This window comes from Myotis brandtii, unplaced genomic scaffold (assembly GCF_000412655.1).
Source record: "Myotis brandtii unplaced genomic scaffold, ASM41265v1 scaffold384, whole genome shotgun sequence".
In the NCBI taxonomy this organism is placed as follows: Eukaryota; Metazoa; Chordata; class Mammalia; order Chiroptera; family Vespertilionidae; genus Myotis; species Myotis brandtii.
The window spans coordinates 704,483-716,343 of record NW_005364745.1 but is presented as its reverse complement, the minus strand read 5'-3'; the positions used below and the strand labels follow the sequence as shown (position 1 = coordinate 716,343).

The window sequence follows — 11,861 nt, the reverse complement described above, 5'->3', positions numbered from 1 at the left end:
TGACATAAACTGTACACATTATACAAAAACAAGAAAAACAAAAAAAAAAAATCAAGGTGAGAAAAACCATTTAGGGACAAACCTTATTTAAATTATACACAACTCAATGAAATATTCTTACGGAAAATATATAAATACTTTTTCTTTCTATGTTACAGTTATACAATATAAATCATATTTCAATGTCTGTTCAGTGACCTACAAACACCAGAACCTCCAAATATGTAGCAGCGTATTACTAAATTAAAAAAAGAAGAAAGTCATGTGGCCAGGGAGCATTAATCTGAGATTTTTTTTCACAATCCCTTACCACTTTTCAAAACTAATTTACACCATTTGTTTTACAATGCAGCATCAGGGTTTCTGACAGGCCAGTACTGGAACATTTCCAACTATTATCTATGAAACATTTTTATCTCCCCCCACCTCTGCCCCAAAACTTTGCATTTTGTGCTAAATCAACCTTTTTAGTGGCAAAATTACAAGGTATACTTTTTTGGCATAAATTATATTTCTCAAATTAAATATTTTATTTAAAAAATCAAACAAAATGTGCAATTCATGCATGCTGTGGCATAGCTATCCACCTACATTACAAAAACACTCCAAAGGGGAGAATCCGCATTCTGTGTTGGTCATACAAACCTACTATGAATGAAAACTACCCTGGGCACCTGGGACTGAAAGAAAACAATAGTGCTCCTAGAAAGGGTTCCGATTTCCATGTCCTTTGAGAAACACTGCTGTTGATTCACTGGCATGCTTTCATTACGAAACTCACTGAAGGACTACTGGTAATCATGTATTTCCTGACTGGCAGACAAGGGAGACCTTTCCCAACTTACATTTTGGAAAAGCTGAAATGTTCTTTTATTCCAACAGTTCTGGTAAAACTCTGGCAATGAACTCTACCTTTTCTTTCCCCTCTGGTTTAATGGGTTGTGAATCTGAGATAAAACTGGAAGCACAGGACAAAGGGAAAAACCTTACTTCCAAAGGACCCTTTTCCAAGGTAGTTTACAAAGCTCATCTCACACAAAATCAGCACCTCCCTCTTACCATGCAAAAATAATTGCAGTTATAATTTGGATGACAATTTGGTGTTTATTGCTTAATCATCTGTGCTTAATGTGGGATAAAACGCATCCTCTGAATGGAATGAAAATCTGTATATAAACAGCAGTAGACAAATCTAAATACGCATGGACACCCCATTGTTGAGCACTCTGCCATTGTAATATGCCCTGAAAAACTCAGCTTTAATTGTTCCAAGCTCCAGATAAAAGAGCTGAAAACTATTAAAGACACCATTTTAAAAGGACTTGCACACATATTAGAGTAACTAGTATAGTAATGTATATACCCACCTCCAAAGAGCCTTTTTTTAATGTCACTGTCTTACAGGATGTCCAAATGCTACCAATCTTCATTAAAAAATTTTTTTATTAGGGAGAAGAAACTTTTCCCCTCAAATCTACCTAAGCATAAACAGGAAATAAAAATGTAAGAAATTTTAGATCATATTTAATTACGAATACTAATTTCTAATTTTATCAGTATTTATTTAGTATGTGAAGCTAAAATCTGTTCTTGAAAAAAATTTCAATTAAAAATACTTTACTTTACTATTAGAAATTCACAGTTTACAACCAGCACAACTGTCCAAATTCCTCCAAATTATCAGTAATTACCAATAGTACAGATTTATATGAACTAAGATTAATCCTAAAATCTTGAAAACCTATAGTACTGACATTATTTTGGTATTTTTTAGTCTGGTAATATCTATCATTTATAGATGATTTTCTCAATTACTTCTATTATCATTGATCCCATTCCTAACCTGTTCTGCTATAATTTATTATTTTTAAACCCCTAAGGTGATCGATCACTTGGCACTGCATGTGAGCATTTTTCATCATTAATGTCTACTTTTATACAAACAAGTACTCAAAAAGAACATATTCGACCTGTCAGTGAAACATATACACTTAAGTACATTTGTTCCTTAAATTACTGATAACCAAAAAGCTCTGAGTGTCTCCCCAAACTAAGTGCTATAGGCAAATATTAGGATGCATACATACAAGTCTTTCAAAGTAATTATAAAAACACAAACAAAACAGTTCAGACAAACAGTAATGAGACTTCATTTCAGGATGGACGAGTGAGGTGGGGCCCCAGGATGGGGATGATGTGTGTGACAAAAAAGAATTACTGTTACCTTCTGAGGGGTAAAACCACAGATTTTATACTCTCTATTAATATTAACTGAGGTAGTGTTTAAAATGAATGTCTAAAATAGGTTAATCCCATTGTGAATAAGATTACTATGTTACTGCCTTTGGAGTTTTTAACCACTATCTGGTCTAGTATCTCTAACATTTGGTTCTCTGGAAAGCAGTTTAATCACCCAAGACCAAAGACCAAGGTGACAGGCAAATTATTGTCGACATTTAAATGAACATTTGGGTTAAGGATAAGTTAAAGTATAAAAAAGTATATTTTGTCTTCAATTGGATTTGAGAGGAAGTCTAAAGAACCACTTTTTAACAGAAGCAGCAGTCCAGCCCTTGTCTGCTTCGTAGCATGTCACTTGCTACACAGTGCACATGAGAACAGTTCGTGAAGTGCAGTCAGAGGTGTTATAAAGATGAAATGTTTCATCCCAATGGGAACTTTCAGTGCCAGTTAATTAAAAAAAAAAAAAAAGGTATTTCTGTGAGTTTTGCTTTCTGGTTCACAGGGTTCTTTACAGAGATCTCAGAGAACGAGCCCATTGTAAAGAGGATCTGTGACCTGGAAAACATGAATCAGTGTGTTAGGATGATGTCAAAGCTGATGTGTGACTGTAAAAATGGCATACACAAATGATTAAAAAAGGGTCCTAATTAGTCCAGCTGGAATTTTTTTCTATTTATATATAGACCTTAAAAAATGATCCTTTCATTTACAAGCATTCTAATGATGATTGGCCATGCTATTTTTATATACAAATTTGCATATAGGTTTAATTTCTGTTAGACATATACAAATTAAACACATAAATAAACAAAACCTTGCCCCGTCAACTTAATTTCACAACTGTGACCAAGGCAATTACTGTACTCATAAACTAACCAATCACTGCATTTAGTTTGTGCAAAACAAGAACACTGATATAAACATTAAATTACTGCTGCTTTAAAATTTGGTACTTAAGGCTTTTCACTACAATTTTTAATCATAATAACAGTGTCATTAATAATTTTTAAAAGGAAATATGGCTTTTCTTTTCCCATGGAATGTGTAGTAAATTGTAGGCAAACTTAACTTTTCCTTAAAGTATCATTTAATGCTTTCTTTTGCTTTAGGTCTGCATTAATAGTGCTTATTCAAGTTCCTGTTTAAAATGGTAATATGGGAAGAGGATGAAAACGGCAGTCCACTGAACACATATATATGCACTCTAGAAGTGGGAAAAAGCTGAACTGTAAAATGATTTTCTGATTTTAATCAGGAACTGTAGTGAAAAACCTTAAATCGGTTCAAATAGCCTATAATAACAACACCTTGGAACAAAACTGAAGAGAAGGAAAACAAATAAAAAACTTTATGAAAATCTAATAACATAAAAATAACTTATAAGTCCCGGGTCGTTGAGGCTCTTCTTTCGCTTTGAGGTTACAAAGCTCTGACGTAGTGTTACGGACACTAGGGAAAGTTCCCTCTCATACCAGCAGTTACAGCACAAACCATTGTGCTGACGGATGATGTCTCGGAGACACTGACTCCTGGTTTCCATAAATTAGTTAACAAACAAGGCATGTTTTTATTTGCCCTAAAAAAGGGTTCAGAAATAACTGTGTGAAGGGTGCCTCTGTGTATCCTATTATTGTTCCACTGTTGTTATGCACGTAAAATGAAAAAATAGAAAACCTATGTAGGTATTCAGTGCTTGGCTCTTGCATACAATGGTAACTAAAACTTTTAAAACTGTGGTAATGAACAGTGAACCCCCAAAGGGGCTCCAGGGGAGAGAGGAAGATGTTTGCTTAGGGAAGTCGGCAGTTCCACTGTTCCTGCACCCAAACTGTTGGCACAGTGCACAGAAGGCACTCCTGTCCCTGCTGCCCCGTCCGCGGCGTTGTCAGCGGCGTTGACGAACTGCACAATGTGAATGTGTGAATAGCATCTGCCTACATACATCCTAAACACGAGGTCAGGACTCTGCCGATGGATCAACTACAGGTTGCTTTGGTGGTACTGCCAACACAGCCTCTGCTTCTTCATGCATCTAGGGAAGAAGTGGTCCAATTTAATGACTTTCTAGTATATCAACAGATATCATCTCTCTTTTAAACACAGAATTATTTTTGAAAGATAAATTTCAGTACAAATTCTGCTTACTTGTAAAAACTGTACATCTTGAAATAATTCTTGTATGAATCTCCGACACTGAAGTCTAAACGTGCAGTGTGCCAGCAAATGGGAAACCTCCGAGTAAAGGCAGATGTCATCAAATGTCTGTGGATACTTCTCCTTAATTCTGTAATAAAAGGCAAGACTATGGAAGAAAACTATAATAACAGCTACTTTTGCCCCAGAGTATCTCTGTTTAAATATTCTTTCTCCAGATACTAATGATTAGATGGCATATCTGGGGTGATGGTATACGAATATAAAATATTAAATATTCCTACTTCACACTTAAATTAGAAAACTCACGTTTTGAGTTATCTCTTAAAATAATCAAAACCCAAATGTTTCTTGAAAAGTTAGAAATATTCTTTTTCACTGGCATGAGAAATTGCAAAATTTATTTATCAGTCTAGGATGACTCAAATATTTTCAAAATTAATGTTTTAAAATAGAAATAAGTTTGTGTTTTTTTTAAGTTAGACTGAAGTTATTGATGCCCTGGACTGAGCTATCTGTTTGTATCTTTCAACCTTTAAACAGTAGCTTTCACAGGACAGCACCTGAGAATCAGTGGTGGGGTGGACCGGGCAGTACACAGCTCAGGGCCATGACTCTAGAGCCCAGGCCAGCCTGCAGTGGGCCCCTGCATCTGCGTTACTACCGTGTTTAAAGCCTCCGAGGAGACCCTGAGGTGTTTCTCTTTTGAGGACCATTGCTTTAAATCGTACAAACCCAAAATGGTGAATATATAGTCTTTTACCATGTTGCTGTGATTTAAAAAAAACAACAAAAATTCTGCAATTTTTATTGAGAAAAAGAAGGAAAAGTAGGGGAAAATTAACCCAAGAAAATATCATTTTTAAGTAGGCCAGCTTTTTTCATGCCTGGGATGAGGAAAAAAACAAAAACAAAAAAACTTTTTGGGCTCAGGATTCCCTTACTTTCTTAAAAATTACCAAAGACCCCCCAAAACTTATTTTTTGTGTGGGTTATGGCCATAAATAATTACCATGTTAGAAATTAAAATAAGAAACTTTCAAAATATTTATTCATTAAAGAAATAAACCCATTACATGTTAACATAAATACATATCTATACTACTAATAAAGAAATATGCAAATTGTCCAGGTCACCGTCACAATAACAGTAACAAATGAATAGCAGGCTGCATGGGGCGACAAGGCTGGCAGGGGGGTTAGTGAAGGATGACCAAAGGACTGAAAAGCAGGCTACGTGGGGCGACCAGGCGGGAAGGGGGGTTAGTGAGGGACGACCAAACGACTGAACAGCAGGCTGCATGGGGCAACCAGGCCAGTAGGAGGGGCAGTTGGAGGCAACCAGGCCAGCAGGGGGGCAGTTGGGGGCGACAAGGCCAGCAAGGGAGGCAGTTGGAGGCGACCAGGCTGGCAAGCAGAGGCGAGTGTTTAGGAGCCAGCAGTCCCAGATTGTGAGAGGGATGTCCGATTGCCGGTTTAGGCCTAAACCGGCAGTCAGACAACCCCCAAGGAGTCCTGGATTGGAGAGGGTGCAGGCTGGGCTGAGGGAAGCACCCCCCAACCCCGCATGAATTTCATGCACCGGGCCTCTAGCATTTTAATAAAAAAAATAACTAGACTTTCCAAAACTAGAAAAGAAAGAGTAGTATTATTTCACATTTCCACTGATCTCTTTAAAGTCTGGCTGAAAGAAGACAGCTGGGTTAACACACCTGCTTCTGCTTCAGTCTGTTATCACATGTCATTTGGTTGAAGTACATGAAGAAAATCTAGCCTCACACAGATATGCCATCCTGAGAACTACTGATGTAAGCTACCTTTTGAAGTTATTTCAAGTATCTTTTTCACAATAAAAAGCAGAACAAAGAATACTCAGGCTTGGTATTAACTTACGTTAAAAGCCCAGTTTCATGACATTTAGTTGAAACTGAACTACTCAAGTTAATGACTAATCTTAGGACTTCTTTGCGAAGGAGTATACGGCACATTGGTGTATCATCTGGAATTGTTTTAACACCTGAAAAGAAGATTAAAATATTTTATCTATATCACAATAGAAAATGTTGTAAGAAATGGAATTTGTTGTTAAACTTTACCTAAAGATTTAAAACTGGGCCCTGGCCAGCTTGGCTCAGTGGATAGAGCGTCAGCCTGTGGACTGAAGGTCCCAGGTTCAATTCCTGCCAAGGGCACATGCCTGGGTTGCGGGCTCGATCCCCAGTAGGGGGCATGCAGGAGGCAGCTGATCATTCTCTTTCATCATTGATGTTTCTATCTCTCTCTCCTTCTCCCTTCCTCTCTGAAAATAACAAAGAAATATATTTTTTAAAAAAAGATTTAAAACTGAGATAAACTGCACATACTCTGATCATTTGGGAACAAAATTCTTTCTAATGAAAGGAGACAACTAAGAAGGTACATATATATGTTAATATAGTTAAGTGCAATAATTGGCTAAACAGGCCTCACTAAAATGGATGTCATAGTTCTGAGACAACTTTAACAATATTTAGGGACAACAATAAACTTAGTTTTATTAACAATGCTGGCATCTGAATCTAACAACTTACCTAGCAGCAATTCTGTGCTTTTGGTGCTGCTGGCTGAGCCTTCTTGAGACACGCCGTCACTACATCCAGAAATCCCTGAGAACTTAGAGGGAACCACTTCTAAGGGATTATGGAGAGTCTGCTCGCACCAATCAGAATATGGAATGTCTTGAAGGTCTGAAGAGAAAGATCAGTTATTTCAATTAAAGTGTCTCAATGGCTTAATTCCTGTGCTTGTATTGTATACCATAGAGGAGATGCTTCCTTGTAATTTCTGTCCAGTTTCCAACAATTATGTTTCATAATGATTTTCAAAGTAGACTACTCAGATAATGAAATTTTTTAAATTCTCAAGAAATATATACTACATACAATTTTATTTAAAAATTCAAATAAAGATATATATAGCATAGAAAACACCTTATCTATCCCTCTCCCATGCCTCACAACCCCAAACTAAATATCACTCTCCACAGAAAAATATGGTTAAAAGTCTGTATATAAATTAATCTTTCTTGCTTCTTTGGATATAAAGGGGGATTATACTATGTGTATTGTTCTATGACTTCCTTCCCGCCCATTTAATAATTACCAATGTAAGAACCATACTTCCCTGGCTTATCACTACTATGACTGAACTATCAGAACTTATGAGAGTAGAGAGGAAGGAGTGTCATTATCTAGCTCAGATAAAATACTCCTTACACTTAGGATGGGGTAGACTTACTAAATAGACAGTGTGCTTGTATACAAACTTGCATGTGTGTAAGAGAGAGAGGGACAAGAAGAAACAGCAGGAAAATGCTGAAACAGGGCACAATTTGTTCAAAACTTTATGTCAGTAAGAGTATGTCAACTGTAAGAGAAGAGAATGGTGAAAAAGACACTAGTGAGGCCACACAAAGAGTTTTGTGTGCTGGGCATGAACAGACAGGGAAGAACTTTCAAGAAATTAATCCCAAGGAACAGTTTAAAAGTAAACTAGAAGGGGCCAAAATTGGAGACTGAAACACCACTCCAACAAGGAGGTGCTGGCTGAACTAAGGCTGAGGGCATGAGAATGCAGTGTGAGGGATGCTGGATAGGGCTGGGGATGACCTACGTGTGACTGGAGCAGATTCAAATTCAGGTGGATTCATCCAGAAGGACGTAATCACTCACCTGAATGACTACATATTGCACTTAGTTGGTTACTGGGTTGAAAACCCAGAATTTGAACACAGACACAATACAGGCAGTTATCATCTGTATGCTCTTGTAGCCCAGTGTCTTCTGTGCTCTCTAAGAACAAAGAAGCATCTGAATGGATTGAATTCATTATTTCCGTAAGACTCATCTGCTGCCTCAGCAAGTGGAAGGAGTTTTTTACCAGACCTCCAGTGCCAGATGGAAGACCTGTGCAGAAGTAAACAAAATACACTGGTAAAGACAGCATCAATGATCCTTCCTTCAAGTGCCTTAACCTATGTGACAGTTTACAGGAGGGAGGCTAGAGAAGAAAACCAGAACTCTTCTTACCACTCAAAACTGGGAAAAGAATAATTTGCTTTAATTAGGAAACTAATGTAAAGTCAGCAGATATGTTTCTATTACTTTAATATGAGGCTTAGGTACAAAATGGAAAACAGATTGTACAATGAAGACATCGTTTTAGTTATCCTCAGTATTTTCATAAAGCAAAGTAATAATTCTGAGTCTAAAGTGGTACTTCTTTAAAAGCAATAATCACAATTATAAAGCCTTAAACCTATGGCTGATATGCATATATTAAAATATGACAGACCATAACAAAGAGAGATCATACAATATATAAGTACATTTTTATCTCTCTCTATCCTTTGCCCAAATGGCTATTACTTAGACCTATGAGGATTAGTGTTACAAATTTTTCATGTATTCTTTTTTTAAAAACAGAAATAACTGACCTAGTTTTTGTCTTCTTAGAGGCTGGGTACTTACTTGGAAAAACATTTTCTTATGTCCATTACACACACAAAAAAATGTGGTTTAATTTTAAATGGCCTCAATTATTTTGATATAAATGATCCAAAAGTAAGTATACCTGAATTTGTAGTCATTCTACCAAAAACAACATCCTTTTAAATTTTCTTAAATTTTTTTTCTTTTTCTTTTAAATACAAAGAGAAGTCTCATGAGAACAAAATCATGAATTACCTCCTGCTTCATGAACAAACACTCTTGCACCTCGATCATCAATTGGAGGTATGGTTTTAGTCTGAAAATAGGGAATATCCTTTACCTAAACCAGATATAAATCACGGTTAAGTCCAGCTATAAAAACAAGTCCACTTTATGAATAGTAGCAAAAACAAATGAAATGCACTTTAAATGGAATTACTATAGCACATGAACCTATAACAAAAAGTTTACTGAAGAAACTTAAACTACCACAACTTGACAAAAATAACAAATAACTCTTAAAGTCCTTGTCTAGTCTTGGTGATTTAAATGGACATCAAAGTAATTATTTTAGAATTTATCCAAAATGTATTTAGACATCTAAGCAAATGTATGTATTTTTTAAAAGTATTTTTACTGCTTTCAGAGACGGAGAGAGAAACATCAATGATCAGAGAGAATCACTGATCCACTGCCTCCTGGATGCCCTCTACTGGGGATCGAGCCTCATCCTGGGCATGTGCCCTGACTGGGAATTGAAACATGATCTCCTGGTTCAAAGCTCGATGCTCAACCATGGACTCACACTGGACTGGCCAAATGTGAATTATTTAGGACTATCTATCAGCTAGGGATTGTGAGTATCTCATGGGATTCAGGCCACCTTAAATGACTGGGTACAACATGTGCTGTCCTGTGTGAGAAAAATAGGATCAAGGGTTAAAAAACAAGGAATACATTGTGCACCTCATACTTACAAAATATTACATGTCAGTTTTATCTCAATTTTTAAAAAGCTAACAGGAATAAAGTCAAATGTGACTAAAAGGGAAGGCTAGGAATTCACTAAATTTCTACAGAGAATCTATTATATAAAAGCCCAGCGACCCTTATGGTGGGATGACCAGAACGACCGGTCACTATGACACACACTGACCATTAAGGGGCAGACGCTCAACGCAGGAGCTGTCCCCTGGTGGTCAGTGCGCTTTCACAGCGGGAGCGCCACTCAGCCAGAAGCCGGGCTCACGGCTGGTGAGTGCAGTGGCGGTGGCGGGAGCCTCTCCCACCTCCATGGCAGCGCTAAGGAGCAGTGAGCCAGGTGGTAAGGAGAGAGCAGGTGAGCAGTGAGGAGCAAGCAGGCAGGTGGTTAGGAGCAAGGAGTCCCGAATTACGAGAGGGCACACACTGGGATGAGGGACATCCCCCAGCCCCCCGCACAAATTTTGTGCATTGGGCCTCTAGTATACTGATAAAGAAAATGAACAAGATGCCAATTTATCATTAAGGCATCAGAAGGGAAGGTAGTGTTCTAGGGACTTGGAGGTACTATATAAGAATATGTAACAGGAATTTCTGGAAGATGGCGGCATAGGTACACACTTATACTTGCTGCCTCGCACAACCTCATCAAAACTACAACTAAAAGACAAAACAGATATCATCCAGAACCACAAGAAGGCTGGCTGAGTGGCAATTCTACAACTAGAGGGAAAGAGAAAAGCACATTGCAACTAGTAGGAGGTGCAGAGGTGCGGAAGTGTGGAGGTACAGAGGCACGTGCAGAAACAGGCCAGCAACTGGGTACGCTCTTGTCTTTTTCAATTGGGAGGGAGATACAAGCTCCCAATTGCTCTGAACTCCAGTTCTGGGGACCCAAACTCATACAGGGAGAAACTGGACTGTCTGGCATCAGGCCAGAACGCAAGGGCGGCTATCTCGCAGAGGTGCTTGCAGCGATCATTGTTCCTGCATGGGGCCACGGGACACAGAGACCCGGGGAACTCTCCGAGGCAGGGCTGACTGGCAATCATTGTGGTTTGCTCCACTTTGATGATTCCCTGAGGCCCCGCCCCTCCCAATTTACAACCCCACCCAAGCAGTGAGCAGAGGCTTTTGCATATGAATGGCCTGTTCTTTTGCAATCTAAAACCTAACAAACTGCAGCTGGGTCAAAGAGCGCCAAAGCTTCCAAAAGAAGGCCTAGACCAGTGGTCGGCAAACTCATTAGTCAACAGAGCCAAATATCAACAGTACAACTATTGAAATTTCTTTTGAGAGCCAAATTTTTTAAACTTAAACTATATAGGTAGGTACATTGTTATTAACTTAATTAGGGTACTCCTAAGGCTTCGGAAGAGCCACACTCAAGGGGCCAAAGAGCTGCATGTGGCTCGCGAGCCGCAGTTTGCTGACCTCTGGCCTAGACAGCAGCCTGCATTGCTTCACAGCTGGGCCTCATCTGGGCACTTCCAAACCTCAAACAAAGAGGAGGAATCTGCAGATCTCTCTGTAACTCATGCTGGGTGGCCTCAGGCAGTGGCTGACTTTGCACCTCCTTGGAGATCCAAGAGCCAGTGTACCCAGTTGTCAGAGTGAGACCATAACAGAGTACAACTCTTCACATCCATAAGCGACACACCCAAGGGCAGACTTAGTGAGCACCAAAGCTCCACTGAATCACGTCCTGCTCCATAACGGTATCTCCAGCACAGCAGTTCTCCCATTGTAGACACAGCTGGTCCTCACAGCCAACTGGCCTGGTGGTCAATTCCTCACAGTGATACCAACAGCAATCAAGACTTAACTACAACAAGACTGTGCACACAGCCCACAAAGGGGTGCACCAAGAGTGTCCACCTTAGGTAATTAGGGAGGCTGAGCCACTGGGCCTTATAGGACATCTAGCACACAAAGCCACTCTACCAACACAGGGAAGCAGCCAAAATGTGGAGACAAAGAAACATGTCACAAACGAAAGAAATGGAGGAAAGC

The 11,861-nt window shown here is 38.8% G+C and overlaps 1 protein-coding gene across 10 annotated transcripts in view; it reads right to left on the bottom strand.

Annotated features, from left to right (window-relative positions):
* Window positions 1-343: 343 nt before the first annotated feature.
* The window catches only part of RICTOR (RPTOR independent companion of MTOR, complex 2), a 96,969-nt gene continuing 85,451 nt past the window's right edge, over window positions 344-11,861 (bottom strand). For 9 of the 10 annotated variants that reach the window (XM_014544853.1, XM_014544857.1, XM_014544856.1 and 6 more), the window contains 6 exons: window positions 9,123-9,207; window positions 8,109-8,342; window positions 6,969-7,124; window positions 6,292-6,415; window positions 4,390-4,528; window positions 344-4,276 (listed from right to left, as the gene is read on the bottom strand). In XM_014544853.1, the coding sequence (XP_014400339.1) occupies window positions 4,202-4,276; window positions 4,390-4,528; window positions 6,292-6,415; window positions 6,969-7,124; window positions 8,109-8,342; window positions 9,123-9,207 (813 nt within the window). In that variant the 3' untranslated portion in view covers window positions 344-4,201. The remainder of the gene's footprint in view (window positions 4,277-4,389; window positions 4,529-6,291; window positions 6,416-6,968; window positions 7,125-8,108; window positions 8,343-9,122; window positions 9,208-11,861) is intronic. The other variant, XM_014544852.1, reaches the window with a different exon arrangement.